The following is a 26626-nucleotide window of genomic DNA, read 5'->3' as shown; positions in this document are numbered from 1 at the left end:
TTTTATTTTTTTGGATAATTTTCTTATTCCTATTTGTAGTCTTTTCTTTTCCACTTAAATAAGTCTCTTTAGCATTTCTTGTAGGCTGGTTTCTTGGTGATAAACTCCTTTGTTTTTGCTTCCCTTGAAAACTCTTTATTGCTCCTTCCATTTAACAATAACCTTGCTGGTAGAGTATTCTTGGCTGTAGGTTTTTTCCTTTCAGCACTTTAAATAAATCATGCCACTCCCTTCTAGTCTGTAAGGTTTCTGCTGAGAAGTCAGCTGATAGCCTTATGGCATTTCCTTTGTATGTAACTTATTGTCTTTCTTTTGCAGTTTTTAGGATTCTCTCTTTATCTTTAGTTCTTGACATTTTAATTATATTGTGTCTTGTTGTGGGTCTCTTTGGGTTCATCTTCTTTGGTGCTCTCTGTGCTTCCATTACCTGGATGTCTGTTTCCTTCCTTAGGTTAGGAAAGTTTTCAGCTATTATATCTTTGAATAGATTCTCTGCCCCTTTGTCTCCCTCTTCTTCTTCTGAGACACCTATAATATGTATGTTAATGTGCTTGATATTGTCTCAGAGGTCCCTTAGACTGTCCTCATTCTTTTTAATTTTCTTTTTTCTGTTCAGCTTGGTTGATTTCCTCTTGTCTTTAGTCCAGCTTGCTGATCTGTTCTCTGGTATCATCCACTCTTCTATTTGTTCCCTCTAGTGAATTTTACATTTCCATTATTGTATTCTTTATTTCTGATTGATTCTTTTATATATTTCCCAATTCTTTTTTGAAATTCTCACTGAGTTCATCCATTCTTCTCCCAAGATCAGTGAGCATCCTTATGACTATTAGTTTGTACTCTTTATCAAGTAGATTGTTTATCTCTGTTTCATTTAGTTCTTTTTCTGAGGATTTTTCCTGTTCCCTTATTTGGAACATATTCCTTTGTCTCCCCATTTTGCCTTCCTCTGTGCTTATATCTGTGTTTTAGGTAGATAAGCTATGTCTCCCAATCTTGGAGGAGTGGCCTTATGTAAGAGATGCCTTATGAGGTCCAGCACTGTGCTTCTCTCTTGTCGCCAGTTCCAAATGTTCCAGGAGTGTCCCCTGTGTGGGCTACATGGGTCCTTCTGTCGTGGTGGGGTTGCTCTGACTGCATGTGCGTGGGAAGGCTAGGCTGTACCCCTGGCTAGCTGGTTGTAATGCTCAGCTATGTGTGGCTGCTGCAGTCCCTTCAGTCACTTTATTGGGCAGGGGGAGCCCCAGCACAGTTGGTTGCAAGGTCTAATAGCACATTCCTGCTGCAGTTTTTCTGTTAAGTAAGTAGGCCCACAGTGTGGCTGGTTGGTAGGCTCAGGGGCTCACAATTGCTGTAGGCCTCTAGCCTGCAAGGCTGTTGTCAGCTGTCTCAGGAGTGCAGCTGGGTGGGGCCAGCCCTGGGCGTGGCAGCACACAATTGTTTCAGGCACTGGAAGGTGGGGCAGATCCCCTGTATGTGGTTTAAGATTTCTCTCAGCCGTAAAGTGCCATGGCTATAATGTGGCTTTTTCCCTCTCCAGAAAGGTATTTCTGCCTCTTCCACCGTAGTCAGCACTGTTCCTTGTTGTGGGGTTCCTTTTATCCAGTTTCTGGTTCTCTCTTAGGGGTAATTGTTCCAAGGATAGTTGTAAATTTGTTGTGTCTGTGGGAAGAGGTGAGTTCAGAGTTCTCCTATGCCACCATCTTCCCAGCCTATACCATTGTTTTTTCAGGGAAAGCATTTGCTGAGCCCCTCACTCTGCCATTCCTGAAGTCCTGCCTAATTTATGTTTTAAAAGATCATTCTGATAGCAGTGGAAGATCAGTTGGGTGCAGGGAAAACTGGTGGTCAGGAGTACAAAATTTTACACATTATAGTCATGCACTACCTAACAACATTTTGGTCAACGATGGACCACGTATATGATGGTGGTCCCATAAAATTAGTACCATATAGCCTAGGATGTAGTAGGTTATACCATCTTGGTTTGTGTAAGTACTGTAGGGGAGAAAGAAATTTTCCTCTATCCTTCTAGGTTCTTCTGGCTGGTGTAAGAACCAAATTGACATGAGACAGATTAACAGGAGAAAAACAAACAAGTTTAATATAACATATATACATGGGAGAAAGCCAGGAAAACCAAGTAACTCATCAAAATGGCTGAAGCCCTCAGCTTAAATACCATCCTTAGCTAAAGAGAAAAGAAGATGTTGGGGGTGGGGAGAGTCAGGGACTTCAAAGGGAAGGAATACAATTCACAGGAAGGTGAAAAGGAGCAAATGTTTAGAAAGCAAGTGTTTGTTTGTCTACACGGAAAGAGAAGAACACAGAGGGGAGCCCAACAAACAGGCTTTTCTAGGTTCCTCCCTGTCTACCACCTAGTTCACATTATGCTAAGGTGATAGCTTGCTTCCTGAGACAAATTTTTTATCTGAATTCTGTTTGGCAATCAAGGGGGAGGCAGCAAGAAAAAGTTTCTGAGTCTTTTGTTTCTTAAAAATAATCCACCTAAAATAATCTTCATGTTAAAGAGACATATTTTGGGATGGCAAATTTTGGTCCCCTTCAGTATACTCTATGATGTTCGCACAACAATGAAATTACCTAATGACGTATTTCTCAGAACGTATGTCTGTCACTAAGCAATACATGACTGTAGTACTTTGTAATCTATAAACAGGAATGGAAAATATAAATAGTGGAGTTGATTTGTGGGTGGAGATTGGCAGAATATGTATGGTGGTAAATCAAGGGGATAGGAGAATTGAGAGTGCTGGTTACTGTCATTGAAGACCCACTGTCCATGGAATCTTTCCTAGGTGGAGAAGGAAGTGAAGCCCAAAGGGACATGGTGGCCTTGGAGAATGGGTAAGTGGGTTGATGAACTAAAGGCCTTGAGGAAGTTGAAGGGTAAATTCAAGGAGCGTAAGGCGTAAGAGAAGTAGAAAAACAAGTAGTTCTGACGGTGGACTCAAATGAGTTATCAAAATGAGTTTTGAGTTATCAAAAGGTAACTCAACTAAGTTGGAGTTGGGAAGGCCTGTAGGGGGAGCTCTCACACCGTATCATACATCCTCAATTACTTCAAACTAGAGGAGATGTGGGCTTGCATCTCTGACAGGAAGTACAACTACTTTACTACTGAAGGAAGATTTCTCTTCCCACCTGGCAACAGCCCAGCCAATGAGACACAGCAGCTCAGTTGTTAAGAAGCCATTGCTGCCCTGAACTGTAACTTTCCCCCAATGGACTTTCGTTTTAAACAGCCGCTCCCTACTCCCCCCCCCCTTTTTTTTAATTTTTATTTTTTTAATTTTTTTTAGGAAGATTAGCCCTGAGCTAACATCTGCTGCCAATCCTCCTCTTTTTGCTGAGGAAGACTGGCCCTGAGCTAACATCCATGCCCATCTTCCTCTACTTTATATGTGGGACGCATGCCACAGCATGGCTTGCCAAGCAGTGCCATGTCTGCACCCAGGATCCAAACCAGCGAACCCCGGGCCACCAAAGCGAACATGCGCACTTAACTGCTACACCACCAGGCCGGCCCCCCTTCTCCCCCTTTTGCTCTATAAAACCAAGCTCCCCTCTTGTTCTCCAGATTTGCCTATGGTTCACCATAGTATGCACATCCCAAATTGCAATTCTTTTGGTTATTCCTGAATAAGCTCGTTGGAGAGTAAAATAACAGGTGAGTTTGCTTTTTAAGTTGACAACTCTGTGTTTGGTTTTGGAGGTAGAGCTATCCAGGTGTCACTACAGAAATGGACGATTAAACTGGAGTTGAGATGGAGAAATTAGAATAGGATATGTCAAGTAGCTGTGAAATTTGGATGCATTAGGTCATCAGGGGGGATAATGAAGGCTTTCAAGATGAAAAGGGGAAAGGAAAACAGTTGGTACCAAAGTCTTCAGTGAATGTAGGAGAGAGACCTGGAAGTCGACATTCAACATTTGAGAGGGTGATAAAAGTGAGTAGTGTGAACTTTGAAGAAAGAAGGGCCGTTGAGGGAAGATGGTAAAATAATACTTTAAGGATCCAATGAAGAAGATATGAGAAGATGGTGACCTGATCTCGACTTATGGAAAAGGGTGAGTAAAAGAAAGTGAGCAGCCTCCAACTAAGAGTTTTGCAAGGGAAACAGAATTTGGGACACCCAGAGTTAAAGAGAGGAGATAGAGGCTGAATGGATGAGCAAGGCCAAAGGCAAGAAAGTTTTAGGAAATGGTGGATAGTCCTTTCTTTTTTTTTTGTAAGCAGAGGGTGCAATTAGGGGTGTAATAGAAGATAATATTGGAATCTATGTGATTAGTTTGAATCTAGAATATAACAGAATCATTATAGTTAAAATATTAATTAGGTGGTGTACTAAGGAAACCTTTTGAAGTTATTTTGTTTAGATCTTAGGGAAATTTTGGAACTGGTATTGGTAACTGGGAAGCAGTTTGACAGCTTTGGAATACTTGGACTATGACAAATGTAAAATTGGTGTATATTTGATGTTATTAATGCCATCATTGGAACTGAAGTTGACAATAGATCATAATTTTGGTAGGAATGTGGCCAGTAGACTGTGATAAATTTTGGTCTTTTTGTAATTAGAAAATTGGAGCTTTAAAAATGTGTTGACTTTTTGGAATAATCTTTTTCTATTCTTTTCCAGAACCATCTGCAACCCACAATATATAAAAGACTGTGTAAGATCTACTTTAGTGTGAGGGTTTTGATCTCAAATGCCCTGACTCTGTTTGATATGATTGTACCTCTGTATAAGTAGGATATGTAGCTAGAAGCATAGGAGAAGAGAAAATGTGAAACAAAAATGAGACTGAATTGGAGACGTAGAGCTCCAGTTATGAAAACCTTAAGAAGATTAACTGCTGTGATAGTAATCTGGTAGATTTTCAGTTCTGGCTATCATTTATTATGAACTGAAAGAACAGTGAAATAATTGGATACTGAGGTGCGTAATTGCTGGCAATAGGGTGGAGGAGGAGAGTTGGTTAATTGGCAATGAGCCTTATAGCTGTTTTTATATTAATGCTGTCTATTTGGTATTGGTGGATAACAGCAGAAAAATTATTTATGGTCATGCTGGGGACTTATTACATTGATTTCTACTCTAATAACATGAAAGAGTTTAATGGTTACTCTTATAGATGTAATATTTCTTTTTTTTTGTCATTCTAGCAGCCATCAGAAAAGAGACCACAAAAAAGCTATTGCCTGTACAGTCCTGTTCATCATTTGTGACCTGAGATATTGAGCTCTTGGGTTGTCAGAATTCCAGTTCATGAGGCAGTCTGTGTCATTCTGGTCTAGCCAGGTGAGTAGTCCCTATGGACAAGTATCTTGTTCTCCAGAAAAGAACAAGAAAGAAAAAAAGCAAAGAAGGGGAAAAATATAGATATGAATCTTAGACCCTAGAGAAGTTAAGGCCTGGGCCATAAGCAGCAAATCATGGGGAGAGGACCCTGGGGGTTATGTATAAGTCCAGTAGAGTGATATTCATGAAATATAAACACTGGGAGAACTAAGTCTTTTTTGGGACCTGACGTGACTTCAAGAATGAAGAAACTTAGATTGAACTGCAATAAAAATATCTATAAAGGCAAGGTTAAATAGGAAGCAAGTATGCTTTGAAGTTAAAATGGATAGAAGTTTAATTGTAATGCAGTGTCATTGATGAAATATTAGCTATATAGAGATGATAATCATATTTTAAAGATTAATATTTAATAGTTAAGAGAGAATGAATCTGGCTCTTTCACTTACTAGCTGTGTGATCATAGGAAAATTGCTTACCTTCTCCAAACCTGTTTCTTTACCTTTCAAATAGATTAATGATACTTACATGGTTATTGTAAGAATTAAGTGAAAAAATATATAAAGTGTATAGCATGAAGCCTGGCACATACTTAGAGTTCAATATATGGTCATTATTATCAGGCAGTGGGAGGGCGAGTTACCGAGATGGATGTTCAATAATGTGATGAATTATTCTTCACAGGTAGGTATGCAGTTATTTCTTGTCCGAGCAGCCTGCAGCAAGAAGTTTCAGGGTCAGAACCTCTTGGAGATCAGGCTACAATGAGTGCTAATTAGGTCAGTTTGAAGGAGGGTAACTTCCTTTATTTCCTGGTTTGTAACAAATTAGGTCTTCTATACATTTTCCTTCTAAAATAGTGCTTTTAACATTAGCATTTTTAGTTAGATTAACCATTAGTGTTTTTAATATTTTTGTTTGTTTGACTTGGATCTTGAGTTTTGGGGAAGATAGCAAAATGATGGACAGGTCAGGTAGACAGACCATGCTAATTGAAAACAGAAGATGGTAAGAGTATAAAAGGTAAAGATTTCTCCATAGTCAGTGCCGATCAGCTTTTGGATCTAATTCATTAGGTCACTTGTCTGGGTAGAGTGAAGCAGAATGCCTGGAGCTGAAGTGTCACAGGGAGCCTAAACAGAGGTCCTAATGAGGCCCTCTGGCCAGCCTATTCAAGTTAAGGAGGAGGTAGGCTTCTCAGTCTGAATAGCAAAGGAGGACACAGACTGTACTTTCTATGGACCTAGTTTTTTTTTTTTTTTAAAGATTGGCACCTGAGCTAACAACTGTTGCCAATCTTCTTTTTTTTTTCTTCTTCTCTCCAAAGCTCCCCCAGTACATAGTCGTATATTCTAGATGTGAGTGCCTCTGGTTGTGGCATGTGGGACGCTGCCTCAGCATGGCCTGATGAGCGGTGCCATGTCCGTGCCCAGGATCCGAACCAGCGAAACCCTGGGCTGCTGAAGCAGAGTGTGTGAACTTAACCACTCGGCCATGGGGCTGGCCCCATGGGTCTAGTTTTGTTAGGCCTATAAAGGAGCCGTGGAAGAGGAAGTTTAAAGGTACAGGATTTTTTTTGTTGTTGTTTCACATTCTGTTTGAAGAGTCTCTGATTTAAAAAAAAAAATTTCCTTTTAAATAGACTTTAGTTTTTTTTTTTCTTAAAGATTTTATTTTTTCTTTTTTCTCCCCAAAGCCCCCAGGTACTTAGTTGTATATTCTTAGTTGTGGATCCTTCTAGTTGTGGCATGTGGGATGCTGCCTCAGCATGGCTTGATGAGTGGTGTGACGTCCACACCCAGGATTCAAACCGCCGAAATCCTGGGCCGCCGAAGCAGAGTGCACGAACTCAGCCATTCGGCCACAGGGCCAGCCCCTAAATAGACTTTAGTTTTTAGAGCAGTTTTAGATTCACAGCGCAACTGAACTGAAAGTACAGAGAGTTCCTATATATACCTCCTGCCCCCACACATGCCCAGCCTCTCCTACAATTAACATCCTGCACCAGAGTGGTACATGTGTTATAATCAATGAACCTACATTGACATAGCATTATCGCCCAAAGTCCATAGTTTACGTTAGGGTTCACTCTTGGTGTTATACATTCTATGGGTTTTGACAAATGTATAATGACATGTATCTGTTATCAGAGTATCATACAGAATAGTTTCGCCATCCTAAAAATCTCTGTGCTCCACCTATTCATCTCTCTCCTCCCTACCCCCTGGTAACCACTGATCTTTTTACTGTTTCCATAGTTTTGATCTTACTTTTAAAAACAGCTTTCTTGAAGTATAATTCACATACCACACAATTCACTCATTTAAAATGTACAATTCAATTGTATGATTCAATATATTAATCTTTTCAAAGAACCAGCTTTTGGTTTGGTTTCATTGACTTTATTCATTTCCTGTTTTCAATTTCATTGATTTCTACTCTAATTCTTATTACTTCTTTTCTTCTGCTTAGTTTGGATTTAATTTGCTCTTCTTTTTCTAATTTCCTAAGGTGAAAACTTAGATAATTGATTTTAGATCATTCTTCTTTGCTGATACATGCATTCAATGCTATAAATTTCCCTCCAAGCACTGCTTTTGTGGTATCCCACACAATTTTGATAAGTTGTGTTTTCATTTTCATTTAGTCAAAATATTTAAAAATCTCTCTTGATATTTCTTCTTTGACCCATCTGTTATTTATAAGTGTGTTTTTTAATCTCCATATATTTTTGGATTTTCTAGTTATCTTTCTGTTATTGATTTCTGGTTTAATTCCACTGTGGTCTGACCACAGGAATTGCATGATTTCTATTCTTTTAAATTCTGTTCTTTAAATTGTTAAGGTGTGTTTTATGGCCCAGAATGTGATCTATCCTGGTGAGTGTCCCATATTAGCTTGAAAAGAATGTGTGTTCTGCTACTGTTGGATGAAGTAGTACATAGATGTCAATTGTATCCAGTTGATTGATGGTGTTGTTGAGTTCAACTGTATCCTTACTGACTGCTGGATCTGTCCATTTCTGATAGAAGGGTGTCGAAGTCTCTAAGATACTGGATTCATCTGTTTCTCTTTGCAATCCTATTAGTGTTTGCCTCACATAATTTGGGTCTCTGCTGTTAGGCACGTACACGTTAAGGATTGTTATGTTTTCTTGGAGAAGTGGTCCTTTGATCATTATGTAGTGCTCTTATTTATCCCTGATAACTTTCGTTGCTTTGAAGTCTGCTCTGTATGAAATTAATATAGCTAGCCCTGTTTCCTTTTGATTAGTGTTATCATGGCATATTTTCGTCCACCCATTTACTTTTAATCTATATATGTCTTTATACTTAAAGTGGGTTTCGTGTAGACAACATATAGCTGGGTCTTGTTTTTTGATCCACTTTGACATCTCTATCTTTTAATTGGTACAGTTAGACTATTAACATTCAAAGTGATAGTTTTTACCATATTCATTAGTGTTTTCTATTTGTTGCCCTTGTTCTTTGTTCCTATTTTTGTCTTCCGCTATTTTTCTGCCTTTTGTGGTTTTAATTGAACATTTTATATGATTCCATTTTGTCTCCTTTCTTAGCATATTGACTATACTTCTTTTTTGTAATTTATTTTTTTAGTGGTTGCCCTAGAGTTTTCAATATACATTTACAGGTAATCCAAATCCACTCTTCAAATAACACTATACCATTTCACAGGTAGAGTGAGTGCCTTATAGTAGCAAAATAATCCTAATTCCTCCCTCCCATCCTTTGTATCATTGCTGTCATTCATTTCACTTATTATATGCATATATAAATATACACACATATAAACATGCATAATTGAATACATTGCTGCTATTTTTTTTAAAGATTTAATTTTTTTCCTTTTTCTCTCCAAAGCCCCCCGGTACATGGTTGTATATTCTTAGTTGTGGGTCCTTCTAGTTGTGGCATATGGGATGCCACCTCAGCGTGACTCGATGAACGGTGCCATGTCCGCGCCCAGGATTCGAACCGACGAAACACTGGGCCGCCTGCAGCAGAGCGCATGAACTTAACCACTCAGCCACAGGGCCGGCCCCTACATTGTTGCTATTATTATTTTGAGCAAACTGTTTTCTGTTAAATCAATTAAGAATAAGAAAAATTTCTTCTGTTCCTTTTTCTCTTTCTTCTCCTTCTGGTATTCCCATTATGCATATATTAAACTTTTTTGTTGACCCACAGTTCTTAGATATTTTGTTCCCTTTTTAAAAGTCTTTTTCACTTTGCTTTTCATTTCTGGACATTTCTGTTGATGTATCTTCAAGATCAGAGATTCTTTCCTCAGCCGTGTCCAGTCTACTAATGAGCCTGTCAAAGGCATTCTTAATTTCTATTAGGGTTTTCGATCTCTGGCAATTCTTTTTGATTCTTTATATTCCTCTCTCTCTGCTTAAATTACTCATATGTTCTTGCATGTTATATACTTTTTCCATTAGAGGCCCTAGCATATTAATTATAGTTGTTTTAAATTCACGGTCTGATAATTCCAACATCTGGCAAATCTGGGTCTGGTTCTGATGTTTGCTCTGTCTCTTCAAACTGTATTTTTTTGCCTTTTGATATGCCTTGTAATTTTTTGTTGGAAGCCAGACATGATGTACTAGGTAAAAGGAACTTCAGTAAATAGGCCTGTAGTAATGTACTGGTAAGGTGTGGTGGAGGGGAAGCGCTTTATAGTCCTATGATTAGGTCTCTGTCTTTTAGTGAGCCTGCGCCCCTGGACTGTGAACTTCATAAGTGTCTGTCTGGTTTTTCCTCTCCGCTTAGGTGGTACAGGGTGGCTAGAGGGGACAGGAGTTGGGTATTTCCCTTTCTCCAGGTTGGTTAGGCTCTGATAAAACCCCAATAGGTCAGGCTCTGGTAGTTTCTCTTGAGGGCAGGCCTTGTTAGGTAGAACAGAATGATCTGACATATTTCAAAATGATTACTTTCCCCTCCTCCTGCTGGAATCCTGAGGAGATTTTTCATCAGTCTTCCCTTTGAGAACCTGGAGGTAAACCTCACAAAAGTAATGAGTCCCCCATGACTGGGTCTCCCTGGATTTTTAATCTCTCAGGCTTGTCCACTCTGAGCCTACAGCATTTCGTCACTTACAGTTCCGATTTTTCTGCCACGGCACAGGTTCCCGTGGAGGTTTCTGCCCGTGGGTTTCTGCTCCAGGAAATTGTGATTCTCTGTATCTGCCTGTCTGTCTCACCAATTTGGGGGGCTGTGGTTTGCCTTGTGACCTCACTTCTCTGACACATCTAGGAAGAGTTGCTTATTTTTCAGTTTGTTCAGCTTTTTACTTGTTAGGATGGATTGGCAACTTCTAAGCTCCTTCAATGAAGACTGGAAACTGAAAGTCTTTGTCAATTTTTAATTGGATTATTTGTCTTATTATTAAGTTGTATTATGTCTTATGTATTTTAGATATAAGTGCCTTAACATATATATATATGAATTGCAAATATTTTCTCACATTCTGTGAGTTGTCTTTTCACTTTCTTTTTTTTTTTCATTACTCCCTAGAAATCTAGCACCTTCTTTTCTCATTGTCCTGGAGAAGCTTCAACCTTTTCCTCCAAATTTGAGTCATTTTTCTCCCCATATCTTTGAACCACTTTCTATACCAACAGTTTTTATTATTTTTTTTTTCTGAGAAAGAGTCACCCTGAGCTAACACCCATTGCCAATCTTCCTCTTTTTTCACTTGAGGAAGATTAGCCCTGAGCTTACATCCGTGCCAATCCTCCTCTATACCAGCGTGGCTGGTGAGTGGAGTAGGTCCACGCCTGGGATCCGAACCTGCAAACCTGGGCTGCCAAAGTGTAGCATGCAGAACTTTAACCTCTTGGCCACAGGGCCGGGCCCTGTACCAATACTTTTTGATGAACTGCCATCTCTCCAACAAGATCTGATGGCAGGAGCTGTGGGATCCTTGTCTTCTATGTGTTCGGTAACTTCTTACTTTAGGTTCTATCACATAACAGTCATTAAGGTCCTTGGATTAGGGAGCCTAGATTCTAGACACATGATATGGCCACTGATTTAGATTGGGGAGGGTCTAATACCTCTTGGTTTTTGATCCTTTACAGCAGGGAGAATAAAGCACAAATTGTTGTCTAAATAAATCATCCTCTGAATTCTCATCGCCAAGTAAACTTTTGTACTTTAAACATAGTTTCCCAACTGAATTATCTCTTTATTATAAGTGTGGCTCAGGTACCTGTGCTTCTGCTTTCCTACGCAGTTATTCTCATAAGTAAAGTAGCGTCTGAGATATGTTTTATATTCTCTTTGAGCCTTCTAGAATTTGGGTATTTGGGATTGCCTTCAAGAATAAAGTTAGATAAGCTGATTGCATTTGGAGAGATCTTCATAATCCTGGATGTCATGGACTTTAAAACTATAAGAAAATTAATTTAGATGCAGTTTACAGCTATGACCTCTTTATCCTCCTTGTTCCAAGCTCTTCAGCTCCTGCTTATAGTCTCATTTCTTATCCTCCTGGGATCTGACATGTACTGTCTTGCCATGGATCCTTTAACTGATGGAGGGGGTCTTTCTACTTTCTTGATATGTCCTTTGAAGCACCAAAGTTTTTAATTTTGGTTAAGTCCAATATATCTATTTTTATCTTTGGTTACTAGTGTTTTTGGTGTCATGCCTAAGAATCCATTGCCCAACCCAAGGTAATGAAGATTTACACTTATGTTACATTTAGATCTTTGATCCATTTTAAGTTAATTCTATGTATGATGTGAGATAGGGGTCCAATTTCATGTTTTGCGTGTATCTATCCGGTGTTCCCAGCACCATTCATTGAAAAGACAATTCTCTCCCTATTGAATGTACTTGTACCCTTTTCAAAAATTATTTCTGAACTCTCAGTTCTATTCCACTGATCTATATGTCTGTCTTATTCCAGAAACACACTGTCTTGATTACTGTAGCTGTGTAGTAAGTTTTGAAATTGGGAAATGTGATTCCTCTAGCTTTGTTCTTGTTTTTTCAAGATTGTTTGGCTATTCTGGGTCCCTTGAATGTCCATATGAATTTTATGTTCAAATTATAAGTTTCTGCAAAGATACAAGCTGGAATTTTGATGGAGATTGCATTGAATCTGTAGATCAATTTGAGGAATATGGACATTTTAATGATATTTTGTCTAATAATCCGTGAAATGAGATGTCTTTCCATTTATTTAGGTCTTATTCAAGTTCTTTTGTATTTTTCAGAGTATAAGTCTTGTACTTCTTTTGATAAGTTTATTCATAATTCTTTTATTCTTTTTAATGCTATCGTAAATGGAATTCTTTCCCTAATTTCATTTTTGGATTTTTCTTTGCAAGTGTATAGAAATACCATCAATTTTTGTATATTTATCTCACGTCTTGCAACCCTGCTGAATTCATGTATTAGTTCTAATCATTTTTTAGTGAATTTCCTAGGCCTTTCTATATACAAGACTATGTCATCTACAGATATAGTTTTACTTCATTTTTTTACAATCTGTATGCCTTGTATTTCTTTTTCTTGCCTAATTGCCCTGGCTAGGTCCTTCAGTACAATGTTGAATACAAGTGGCAAGAGTAAACATATTTGTCTTGCTCCTGAAATTAGGGAAAAGCCTTCATTGTTTCTACTGTGTTAAATGTTTTTGTCATGAAGAGGTTTTGAAGTTTGTCAGTTTTCTGTGTCTGTTGAGATGATCATGTGGTTTTTGTCCTTTATTCTATTGTTATGGTGTTTTACACTAATTGATTTTGGTTGTTAAACCATCCTTCCAATCATGGGATAAATCCTACTTGTTCATAGTTTATATTCCTTTTTTTATATAGCTGGATTCATGTTGCTTGTGTGTGTATGTGTGTGTGTGTGTGTGTGTGTGTCTATAGTCATAAGAGATTCTGGTGTGTACTTTTAGTGATATTTTGGTTTTGGTGTCAGGATAATACTGACCTCGCAGAATGAGTTGGGAAGTGTTCTCCCTCTTATTTTCTTTTTTGGAAGAGTTTGTGAAGAATTGGTATTAACTCTTCCTTAAATGTTTGGTAGAATTCACTAGTGAAGCCATCCATGTCTGGGTTTTTCTTTGTGGGAAGTGTTTTGATTACCATTTCTTTCTTTTCTTTTGAGGAAGATTAGCCCTGAGCTAACATCTGCTGCCAATCCTCCTCTTTTTGCTGAGGAAGACTGGCCCTGAGCTCACATCCGTGCCCATCTTCCTCTACTTTATATGTGGGACACCTGCCACAGCGTGGCTTGCCGAGCAGTGCCATGTCCACACCCAGGATCTGAACCAGTGAACCCCAGGCCACTGAAGCAGAACGTGTGCACTTAACCGCTGTGCCACTGGGCCAACCCCTTGATTACCATTTTGATCTTTTTACTTATTTAGATCTATTCAGATTTTCTATTTCTTCTTGGGTAATTTTATTTATTTTGTGTCTTTCTAGGAATTTGTCCATTTCACCTAGGTTACCTAATTTGTTGACATACAGTTGTTCATGGTATTCCCTAATAATCTTTTTTATATTTCTAAGGTGGGTAGTGATGTCCCTACTTTTTTCCTAATTTTAGTAATTTGAATCCTTTTTCCTTTTTTGCTCATCAGTCTAGCTAAAGGTTTGGCAGTTTTGTTGATCTTTTCAAAGAATCAACTTTTGATTTCATTGATTTGTCTATTGTTTTTTTCTAGTCTCTATTTTATTAGTTTACATTCTAATCCTTGTTACTTACTTCCTACTGTTTGCCTTGGGTTTAGTTTGCTCTTTTTCCAGTGTTTTCAAAGAGAGGTTTAGGTTGCTGATTTGAGATCTTTCTTTCTTAACATAGGCATTTATATCTATACACTTCTTTGCACACACTGCTTTAGTGGCATCCTATAAGTTTTGGTATGTTGTGTTTTCATTTTTATTCACCTCGTAGTATTTTCTAATTTCCCTTGTGATTTTTTTTCTTTGAGCCCTTGCTTTTCCAGGAGTGCATTGTTTAATTTCCACATATTTGTCAATTCCCAAATTTCTTAATTTCTTTATTATTAATTTCTTTTTTTTTTCTTGAGGAAGATTAGCCCTGAGTTAACATCTGCTGCCAATCCTCCTCCTTTTTTCACTGAGGAAGACTGGCCCTGAGCTAACATCCATGCCTATCTTCCTCTACTTTATATGTAGGATGCCTACCACAGCATGGCTTGCCAAGCAGTGCCATATCCGCACCCGGGATCCGAACTGGTGAACCCCGGGCCGCTGAAGCGGAATGTGCCAACTTAACTGCTGCACCAGTTATTATTAGTTTCTGTATTATTAGTTTCTAATCTCACTCCATTGTGATGGGAGAACACGCTTGTATAATTTCAGTCATTTTAAATTTACTGAGGTCTAGCATATAATCTATCCTGGAGAATGTTCCATGTGTACTTTAGAGGAATGTATATTCTTCTGTTGTTGGATGTGGTGTTCTGTAGATGTCTGTTGGGTCTAGTTTGTGTATAGTGTTGTTTAAGTCTTCAGTTTCCCTGTTGATCTTCTGTCCTGTTCTATTATTGAAAGTGGGATATTGAAGTCTCCAACTATTATTGTTGAATTGTCTATTTCTCCCTTCAATTCTGTCAATTTTTGCTTCATACATTTTGAGGTTCTGTTGTTAGGTGCACATACAGTATAATTCTTATATATTCCTGATGATTTTATCAGTCTAAAATGTCCCTCTTTATCTCTAGTAACATTTTATTCTTAAAGTCTATTTTGTCTGATAGTAGTCTTGCCATTCCAGCTTTCTTATGGCTGCTGTTTGCAATGGTATGTGTTTTCCATCCTTTTACTTTCAACCTATTTGTATCCTTGATCTAAAGTGTTTCTCCTATAGATAGTATATAGTTGGATCTTGGTTTTTTTTTAATCCATCTGATAATAACTGCATTTTGATCAAATTGTTTAATACGTTTGCTTTTTTTTTAAAATTGAAGTAACATTGGTTTATAACATTATATAAATTTCAGTTGTACATCATTTTACTTTGATTCCTGTGTAGATTACATCATGTTTACCACCCAAAGACTAATTACAATCCATCACCATACACATGTGCCTAATCACCCCTTTTGCCTTCCTCCCTCCCCCCTTCCCCTCTGGTAACTACCAATCCAATTTCTGTCTCTGTGTGATTGTCTATTGTTGTTTTTATCTTCTACTTATGAGTGAGAACATATGGCATTTGATTTTCTCCCTCTGACTCATTTTGCTTAGCATAATACCCTCAAGGTCCATCCATGTTGTCACAAATGGCCGGATTTCGTCATTTCTTATGGCTGAGTAGTAGTCCATCGTGTATAAATACCACATCTTCTTTATCCATTCGTCCCTTGATGGGCGCCTAGGTTGCTTCCAAGTCTTGGCTATTGTGTATGATGCCGCAATGAACATAGGGGTGCAAGTATCTTTATAAATTCATGTTTTCGTGGTCTTAATCCATTCAGATTTAAGAATATTATTGATATAGTTGAATTATATCTGCCATTTTAGTTTTTGTTTTCTCTATGTTTCATCTCTTTTTTGTTTCTCTAGTCCTTCTTTACTGCTTTGTTTTGTATTAGGTGAATATTTTCTAGTGTAATGTTTTAATTTCTTTATTTTTGTAGTGGTTGTATTTAATGTGAGATGCATCTAATGTGCAGCCTTCTGGGCTTTGATACTCCATGAGTTTCTCTGTATTTAATTAGGTTTTAGAAAATGACCTTCTTCTTAGAAGAAGTATTAGGATATGTTGGGACTAAGGTAAGATTAAAAAGCCTTAGCTTAAAAAACTTTTTCAAATTTCCCCTAGCTCCTTATCTTCAGCCCCCTTCTGGCTGGCATAGTGACTTGTTACAGGGTGTGTTTAATGGACACCAGAGGGTTTTAGTAGTAGTTGGTGGCACCTAAAACTGATACTAAGGACAGTTTGGGAAAGTTGATAATTTGGGAGAAGCGTGTAGGCAGGAAATTACAAATCTTCCTAGTTCCTCCAAAATGACCCGAGAAATTAACATATTATATTAAGGCCAGGATCACTTCAATTGAAGACTATGCCTTTACCAGAGTTATTACAAGAAGTCATTGGGTGAAACTACTACCTGTAGGGGAACAGTTCTTAAGAGCTGGGTTGTGGAATATAGGAGAAAGAACAATCACTAGTATTCTTTTTTTTCTTCTTGTGTGAAAACCCTCTAGTCAAGGGTCCTTATGAAATATTTGAAAGTGTAATATGTATGAGGGTCTAGGGAGTAGAAAGTTTAATGAGGTATAGCTAGTACAGGGGATAAACATATATTTTGTATTAAAGTTAAATTTCTCTTCACCAGCTCAACTTATCTCCAGTCTTGGGTAAATTCAGCCATGTGCTTTCACCCCTTTGCTCCTGACATGCCCAGCATTGCTGGAGTAAACATCATAGTCCTGTAGATAGGAGTTACTGCAAGATTAGCATCCCAACCTCAGCTGGGTTTGCTGTACTGTTCTGCAGCCTTTTACTTATCTCTTGTCAACCCTTTCTCACTCTCCTATTTACTTCTAAGAATTTGCCATTCTTCTTAAGCCCTCCACTGTGGCCTTCTTACTCTCTCATGAGCCTGTCTTCTACTTCAGAGAACATATTGGTCATCAAGTGAGAAATTTTCTCTCTATCTTCAAGCTGACTGGTGGTGACACTCATCTTTACCTCCTTCCCTTCAGACTCAGGCCTTCCTGTCTAAGGCTAACTCTTCCAACTATTTTTTAAATTTAAGGTAATGAATTTGCTGGTTTTACAAAAATGATACATGCTTATTATGAAAAAATAAACAATATAAGAAATAGAGAAAAGCACTCTCTATCTTTTCTCTTGATGATCCCCTCCCTATTTCTCCCTGACCTTGCTCCATTAGCTATCCTCTTTTGTATCTTCATTCTCTTCTTCTCCATTGCTTCCTTCCTCCCTGTCTGCAAATAAACTCAAATCCTCGATCTAGAAACAAATATTCTGCCTCTTCTCAAACTATAAATTCCCTCTTTCCTGTCACTCATGTTTTTGATAAATTTGTCAAAACATTGACACTAGGTGTATGTCTGCCCTTCCTTACCTCTCATTCGTTCTCTTTTCAATACACTGCAAGATGTCTTCTACCTCTCCTACTCTAACAAGGGAAACCTAGAGTAAATCAGAATTACTGGTTGATTCTCTGACTTGTTGATGAATTTTGGACAGCACTGAGAAGTAGCAAGTGGCAAGTGCCTGAAGATGAGGATAAGGAGGTAGAGGCTAGGACTTCTGGGGACTGCTAACCCCCATCAGTGCTGTGGTTATTGGAGAAGAGCCCTTTAGGGCTTCAAGTAGGTTTGAAGAAAATTTCATTTTAAACAGATAATTATGGTGGCTATGTGGTAGGTAGGAGTGAAATGGGAATTGGCCAATATCTAAGGCAGGGAGACCGGTGAGGATACAGTTATTATACCATGTTCAAGATGATGAGGACCTGAACTAGGACAGTTGGAGAGTTGGAGAGGATGGATTCTAGAGCTCTTTAGAAGAATAGACTAAAACCCTTAGTGAGAAATAAGATGTGTATATGTTGGTGGCGGCATTGTTGAGTAAGATGATGACTTCTAGGTTTCCGGCTTCACCTAGGAGGAAATGATACCACCAACTGAGATAAGGAATATAGGAGGAACAGGTTTGGTGGTCAGGGTGACAATAAATTCAGTTTTAGACATGTTTAGGGGCATTAAAGAAGAGCCATTAATCAGGCAATAGGATATAAGAATTTGAAGTTTAGGGGAGAGATGAAGACTGGAAGTAGATACTTAACAACTATCAGCACTTAGGTAATGGTTAAAAGTGTGGGAATATGTGAGATTGCTTAGGGAGATTATAATAAGAAGAACACGCTAAGGTTGGTATTCAAGGGACTGTTTAGACGATGGGTTAAGGAATATCCCAGGAAAGAGATTTCTATCCTTCTTTTTTTTTTTTTTTGTCTTACTTATACATTCTCTGTGAGAAATCTCATCTACACCAATGGTGTAACTTTGTACCAAAAGTACCTTTTTTCAAGATTCAATTTAGTATTTCTAACTGCCTACTGAACTCTTCTTCCCTAAACATTTTACACTTAGCAACTCAGACTTAGATTTTTCATCTCAAATAGCATCATCATCAACAACAGCAGGCGACCGTAGATGATATTTATTGAGTACTTACTATATACTCAGTACTATTCTAAGTGCTTTATATATTTTAACTCATTTTATTTCTCACAATACCTTGATGAAGTGGTATATTATTATCTCCATTTTCCAGATGAGGAAATTGACACATAGAAAGGTAAATAACCTGTCCAAGGTCACACAGCTAGTAAGTGGCTATGCCTGAATTTGAATGCCTAAGCAGTCTGGCTCCAGAGCCAATACTCTTAACAGTTGTGCTCTATGAGCTTTCTTAAACTTCTTCGCCATCCTATGTTCTCAGTTTCAGTTAATGTCACCATCCCTCTAGTTTTCTAAGCTAGCAAATACAGTGTCATCTCCTTGACTTATTTCTATTCCTTATCCTGAATATTACATAGTTATTTTACCTCTTCTCTAGCCTCTTTTTAAATTTAAACCCCTATCTACTCTTACTTAGACTATTACAGTATCCACCTCTGGGATCTTCCTGCCTCCTCTTTCCCATTCCAGCTTTCTTCTACATTTTGCTGTAGTTAGTATCCTACTGATCATTTCTTTGCTTAAAAATCTCTGTTGGAGTTTCTCAAAAAGTTAAACACAGAATTACCATATGACTCAGCAGTTCCACTCCTAGGTATATAACCAAGAGAATTGAAAGCAGGTTTTCAAACAAAAACTTATACATGAATGTTCATAACAGCATTATTCATCATAGCCAAAAGGTAGAAACAACCCAAATGTCCATCAACTGATGAACAGATAAACAAAATGTGGTATGTCCATACAATGGAATACTAATCAGCTAAAGAAATTTCTATTTCTAGAAATATGCACATACATGCATATATTTATACAGTTTCCATGTAATATCATGGGGTCCATGAACCTCCCAAAGGGCATGTACAGACCCACTCATCTGCATTAGAATCACCTGGAATGCTTGTTTACAAAGTCAATTCCCAGGTCCCACCCCCAGTTACTGAATCAGGATCTTTGGAGGTGGGCCCCAAAGATTTTGAACAATCCCCCTAGGTGGTACTTTTATTCACTAGTCTTTGAGAACCACTGCCCTAGGTTAAGTACCCCCACAGTAGACAGAGAGTTCTTGAGCTCAAAGAGTAGATCTCATTGATCTGTGGATCTTATCGATCCTAAAATCTCATGATATAATAGAGAACAGGACGAGAAAGGGATCATTTCCAGCCATGGTGATCAGAAAAGGTAGCAATAGGAGATGAGAATGATCTGGCCCTTGGCAAATAGGTAGGTGTTCAGGAGGCTGAGATGAGGGGGTAGAAAACATTGCCAGCACAGGGATTGGCAGAAGCAAGGGAGAGAGGCTAGACAGTGAAATGTGTCTTCATAGATTTGATAGGATAGTAGGAAGTACAGCTGGAAATGAGGGTTATTTAGTCATTAAATAGCGATTGCCCTTTTACTATAAGCTAGACCCTATGCAACACACTGAGAATAAAAATATGAATAAGATGGGACTTTTGCTCTTAAGGAATAAAGATAATCTGGTAGTCGGGGAAACATAAGCAGAGAAAATGTGATAAAGTATGACAATGGAGAGTGAGATTAGAGACATCTTCACAGAGAAGGCAATTAAATGGAGACAGAGAATGAATAAGCATTTACTAAGTGCACAAGGTTAGGAAGGGAATTTCAGGAAGAAATTAAAGTACCCAGGCATGCTGTGGTAAAACAGCATGGCCCATTCTTGTAACTGAAGATAGATTGGTATAGCTGAACTGTAGATATAGAATAAGGATTCGATAGAAGACAAAGTTGGATGGATAGGCAGGGGTCAGAGCACAAAAGGGCCTTGCACACCAAACTGTGTTCTATAATTGGTAGCCAAGAAAAGTTTTAAAAGGGGAAGTGAACTGTGTTTTAGATAGCTGGTTACAGTATGAAGAATAGACTGGGTAGGGAAAAACCAGAGGAAGGGAGACTAGTGTAGAAGGCTGTTGGAATTGTCTCAAGGAAGAAGTGAGGTCCTGAACGAAAGAAAGGAAATGATGGATTCAGAGAGGTACTTCTGAAGAAGAGTCGATAGTCCTTTGCTAACTAAGTGAATATGGAAAGTATGAGAGGAGTTAAGAGGAGCTTAAAGCCATTAAATGGCAATAAAATGGCTTAAAGCCTTAAAGGGCCCTGGTTTAGGAGCCTAGGTCAATGGTGAGACCGTTAACTAAGAATGAGACTATTTGCAGTAAAACAAGTTTAGAGAGTGGTGACTGTGATATAATAATTGCTAACATTTACTGAGAGCCCACTGTGTGGCAGGCATTATACTAAGTGCTTTATATGTACCCATTCATTTAATTCTCACAACAACCTTAAATGAGGTAGGTATTACTATAATTCCTATTTTTATAATAGTATTTAAGAAGTGAGCAGAGAATGAGGAGCCAGTGAAGGAGACTGAGATTATGTTCATTAAATATTATGAATTTTGGGGGCCGGCCCCATGGCTGAGTGGTTAAGTTCATGTGCTCTGCTTTGGCGGCCCAGGGTTTCACTGGTTTGGATCCTGGGCATGGACATGGCACCGCTTGTCAGGCCATGCTGAGGCAGTGTCCTACGTAGCACAACCAGAGGCACTCACAACTAGAATATACAGCTATGTACCGGGGGGCTTTGGGAAGACAAAAAAATAAAAAAGAAGATTGATAACAGTTGTTAGCTCAGGTGCCAATCTTTAAAAAGAAAATTATGAATTTTGTTCTTGTTAATTTATATATTCATCAGGTTGGGAAAGTACTTATTTGGGTTCTTTATGCTCAGTGCTGTGCCAGGTGCTTTGGGAGCTATCTATAGTGTGAGACACCTTGTGCACTCAAGGTTACAGTAATTGAAAAAAGCATCATTGAAGAGGCGGGACTAGGATTGGTTGTTAAACAAGAGGAGGATTTAGATAAAGAGGTGATGGGAGGGCATTCTAAGAAGAGGAAACAGTATGAAGAAAGGTATGGAGAAGGGAATGTGCCTGGTGTGATCCAGGAAGAGTGAGGAGGAAATTGGTGTAACTATAGTAGCAGTTACAAGTGTGAGAGTAACAGGAAGTAAGGTCGTATTGTGTTGGTAGGAAAGGAGATAATAGAAGACTTTGAAAACCAAGCTGAAGAGTTTTGACTTGATGCAGCTAGAGAGCTGTTGAAGTTCCTTGAGCAAGAGAGTGGCATGATGAAAGCTGTGCTTTAGGAAGATTTTTTCAACAGCTGTGTATAAGATATATTGGGAAACAGTAAAGGGAGACCAGATAGGAATCTGTAATGGTAATCTAGGTGTGAAGCAATGAGATTCTGAACAGTATTGGTCCCAATAGTATTGAAGAAGGATGTGTAAATGAGACACATGGTAATGGAGTATCTAAGAAATCCCTTTCTGAACCCTGTATCCAAAGATGAGACCAAGACTTTTACCTAAAAGACTGGAAGAATTGTGATACCACTAACAGGAATGCGATATTTGAGAAGGGGAGCCAAGAGTTAGGGTAAATAATTTATTCTAAATTATTAAAAATTCAAAATAGGAGCCAGCTCTGTGGACGAGTGGTTGAGTTCACACACTCCACTTCGGTGGCCTGGGGTTTTACCGGTTCGGATCCCAGGCACGGACGTGGCACCGCTCATCAGGCCATGCTGAGGTGGCATCCCACATAGCACAACCAGAAGGACCTATGACTAGAATATACAACTATGTTCCAGGGGGCTTTGGGGAAAAGAAGAAGAAGAAAAAAATTCAAAATAGCTGTGGCTTGGTGTAAGATGCTGATTCTCTGAGTTTATTATCTTCTTCAGATACAATCAGGAACAAGAAAATATCAGAACTGTGTATATATTTTTTGCATAATGTAATTTATTTGTTCACTCAGCACCTATTTACTTGTAGTCTGGTGAGATTAGAGTGTGAGAGTTTGGCAGGATAGTGGTTCAGTTGCAGATGAGCTAGAAAGAAAGAATAGAAGTTCATCAAGGAGGACCTTGCGTGATGTACTAAGGAGTTTTGACTTTATTTTGTAAGTAACGGGGAGCCATCAAAAGGCTTTTGAGCCAGTAGAGTAACATAATCAGACTTTTTTTTGCACTGGATTGTTGCTTTCTTGTGGACAGTGACCACATGTTGTTTATCTTTGAGCCAGTCACTGGAGGTGACATATTGCCTTTTGCTTATTAAACATCTACTATGGGCTAGGTACTGTGCTATAGGTTTAGTGGTAAGTAACAGATCCACTTGCTACTCTGAAACAACAAACAAAAATGCACCCAGAATCTCTCTCTCCATCCCCACTGCTACCACCATAGTCCAAGTTGATCAATTCTACCTGGATTATTGCTATAGCCTAGTCTCCCTTCTTCCGCTTTTGCCCCTCTACAATCTGTTTTTTCAGAGTAGATGCACTGATCTTTTCAAAAGGGTAAGGACTTATGCTTCTGGTTATGATCAAGTAACAAGGACTGGATTCACCCTTTGGCCTTAAACAACTACAAAACTGGACCAAATATATGCAACAACGGTTCAGAGAGAGGAAGTCTAGCTAGAGCCTAGCAGCCTCTCTGACTTCAGGAGACAGAGTTGAGAATTCAGGGAGGTTGAAGTGGCTAATATTTACAGGGCACAGTACCAAAGAGGAGAGACCTACACAGAACGAGACAGAGACAGAGAGAGAAAGAGAAGAGTACTGCTTTAGTAGTGGGGATAAATTAGCTCTAGACTAAAAATTGCTCTGATCCTGCCTAATAAAACTTAAGAGAAAGCATTGAAAGGATTAAACTGTTTCTGAGAAACTTAACTGCATTCCAGAACAAATCACAAATGTATCTAAAGGAGCAATAAAGAAAAAAATCCAGCATCCAACAATATAAAGTCCACAATGCCTTGCAACCAATAACAAATGGTCAGGTATACAAAGCAGGAAAATATGAGCAAAATCAATCAACAGATACAGACCCACAAATAACACAGATGATAGAATTAGTAGACGAGGACATTAAAACAGATATTATGAATATATTCTATTTGTTCAATAAGGTAGAGGAAAACATGATCATGTAATCATGTTGAGGAAAGACATGGAGGATATAAAAAGACTGAAATTAAACTTCTAGAGATTATAAATACAATGTCTGAGAAAAAATATATTTGATTGGATTAACAAATTAGACACGACTGAAGAAAAGATTAGTGAATTTGAAGACACAGCAATAGAAATTATCCAAAATTAAACACACAGATGAAAAATGACCAGAAGAAAAATGAACAGAGCATCAGTGTGCTGTGGAACAAATACCAGTGGTCTGAACTTAGGAGAGATATTAAAAGTAGAGATAGAGATTTGCTAGCCTCTATTATAATAGGTGGTATTTGAAGCCATAAGATTGGATGCCATCCTCAAGGGGGAAAATAGTAGAGGGAAAACAGAAAAGGACCAATGGCAGAATGTTGGGAGGATGGCTTTGTATAAGTAGAGGATCCCTTGCTAGCAGTGTATGTTAGAAAGCAGACTCCAGATTCTCTGTTTTCAAAATTTGTAACTGACAAAAGATTCTGAGCCTTCACAGTGAGATTCCTTGAAAAACCATTCTGTATTCACTACTGCCACTCCTTGCGTACTAGGTTATGGAGATATAGAGAAGAAAAATTTGATGGTGCAGGGAGTATATTCTAGGCAGTGGGAACAGTGTGTAGCAAAGCACGGAAGTGTGCATGAACATAGCATTTGGGGAGAACTTCAAGTAGTATGTTGTTAATGTGTAGGGATTATGTAATGGAGTAGCAAGAGATGAGGCTGCAAAGATCAGCATGGGCCAATGGGGAATTATGGCAGGGGTTTAAGCAGAGGAGTGATATGATTGCGTGTGTATTTTGGAAAGAGCCATTCTTGAGCCTAACCCAAAATTGATTGTAAAGAAGTAATCCAAGGCAGGGAGATCATTTGGGAGGTGTGTTAGTTTCCTAGGGCTGCCATAACAAATTGCCACAAATTGGATGGCTTAAAACAACAGAAATGTATTCTCTTGAGCTAGCCCTGATGGCCTAGCAGTTAAAGTTCAGCGCACTCTGCTTTCCCGGCCTGGGTTCGGTTCCTGGGTGCAGAACCACACCATTCATCTGTCAGTAGCCATGCTGTGGCAGCAGCTCACAGAGAAGAACTAGAAGGACTTGCAACTAGAATATACAACTACTACTGGAGCTTTGGGGAGGGGAAAAAAGAGGAAGATTGGCAAGATGTTAGCTCAGGGCAAATCTTTCCCAGCAAAAACAAAAAGGAAGGAAGGGAGGGAGGAAGGTTGGTTCTATAGAAATAGAATAGTATTCTATTTTAAATGGTATTCATAACATGAAGCTTTATATTCATAATTGGAATTTTTATTAACCATTTGAGAATTTATATGATTTTATTCCAAACATACAGTTACCCCTACCCCCCAATATTCAATTCCAAAAGGTTGCTTGAAGCATGTGGTCAGATAATTGTTCATAATTTTTGCTAATCTTCCCAAATAACTGAAGAATTGACCACGTACCCAGGGTATGTGCGTTTGGGGGGTTAATGTGAAGAAGGGTGAGCAGAGTGCAAATTAGAATTTGAGTAGTCAGAAACTATCTAAATCCTTGTTACTTGGAAGTACGGTCTCTAGACTAGCAGCATTTGTAGCATTTGGGAACTGGTTAGAAATGCAGAATCTTGGGACCGGCCCCGTGGCCGAGTGGTTAAGTTTGTGCGCTCTGCTTCCACCGAAACCCACTTCCACTGGGTTTTTGCTGGTTTGAGTCCTGGGCGTGGACATGGCGCCACTTGTTGGGCCATGCTGGGGCAGCGTCCCTCATGCCACAGCTGGAGGGACCCACAAATAAAAATACACAACTGTGTACTGGGGGGATTTGGGAGAAAAAGGAAAAATAAAATCCTAAAGAAAAAAAAAGAAATGCAGAATCTCAGGTTCCGCCCCAGACCTGCTGAATCAGAATGTGCATTTTAACAGGAACCCCAGATGATTGTATGCACTTTAAAGTTTGAGACTTCTGACCTAAATCACAACTTGATTTACATTCATTCCAACACCAGAGTCCCTAGAGGGTCATGGGCTTAAAGACAATTTGAGGGAAAACAATGCTGTTCCTAGGCAGACATTTATTTTCCTCCCTGGTGCACTGCCACAGGGTCTGGCAGGACCTTGGCCCTCCCGAGCCCACTACCAGTGCCTGTGGGCAGGGCCCAAAGGCTGCAGAGCCTGCACTACCCCGCAATGCGACTACAGCAGCTGCTCAGGCCACCACACCCCTCCTGTGGCCCACCGTGCTTTATGTATGCCACAGAGCCAGGCACCATGTGGAAGGGCACATGTGGGCATCGGCCATGTGGCTGCCAACCCAAGAGGTGCTAGGCAGGGGAAGAGAAATGGCCTCCGGCCTTGTGCCCCAGCCCTGGGCACCACGGGCTTGGGTTTTAGGCCCAAGGCCCTCACCTTCAGCACCAAGTCAGTCAGGTAGATGGCAGTCCAGCAGCCCACTACCACCACTACCAGCAGCAACACCGGAATCGTGGCAGTGGTGGATGTAGCAGAGGGAAAGTAGCCCCTGTGTCCTCTTCCCTGAAAGCCAGAACCAGCTGACCCCATGGTGCCTACAAGTGTTTTTCAAGCTTCTACTTGTGTCACATTTGTAGATATCCCATTGGCCAAAGCAAATCACATGACCAAATCCAGAGTCAGTGTGGGAGGAGGCCACCCAAGGGTGTGGATTCAAGGAGACATGATTCATTGGGGCCTATTGATCCCACATCTCCCAGGACTGCATATTTTTTAGGGATACATGCATATGTAGTATGGATATCAAAACAGACATGTAAATAAGACATACCAAAGTCTAAATAGTGGTTGCCTCTGAGAAGGTAGGAAGAGGATTGCGGAAGTGATAGGTACACATGATATTTAAGCTGTAGCAATAATGCTTTATTTCTTTAAAGACTAGGAAGGAAATTTGGCAAAATGTTAATATTTAACAAACTGAGTTGTGGGTACATGAGTGTTTATTATGTTGTTCTTTACCATTTTTTGTTTGCTTAAAGTGTTTCCGAATTTTAAAAAAAGTGAAT

At 39.1% G+C, this 26626-nt stretch overlaps 1 protein-coding gene across 2 annotated transcripts in view; it reads left to right on the top strand.

Moving 5' to 3' along the window:
- Positions 1 to 26626, top strand: part of SNX12 (sorting nexin 12) — a 95390-nt gene that overhangs the window by 42934 nt on the left and 25830 nt on the right. For both annotated transcript variants that reach the window (XM_023634412.2, XM_070258360.1), the window contains exons 5-6: positions 2820 to 2868; positions 3324 to 5327. In XM_023634412.2, coding sequence (XP_023490180.2) covers positions 2820 to 2868; positions 3324 to 3343 — 69 coding nt within the window. In that variant the 3' untranslated portion in view covers positions 3344 to 5327. The remainder of the gene's footprint in view (positions 1 to 2819; positions 2869 to 3323; positions 5328 to 26626) is intronic.

Source organism: Equus caballus, chromosome X (assembly GCF_041296265.1).
Source record: "Equus caballus isolate H_3958 breed thoroughbred chromosome X, TB-T2T, whole genome shotgun sequence".
Taxonomy (NCBI): domain Eukaryota; kingdom Metazoa; phylum Chordata; class Mammalia; order Perissodactyla; family Equidae; genus Equus; species Equus caballus.
This window is presented reverse-complemented; position numbering and strand designations above follow the sequence as displayed.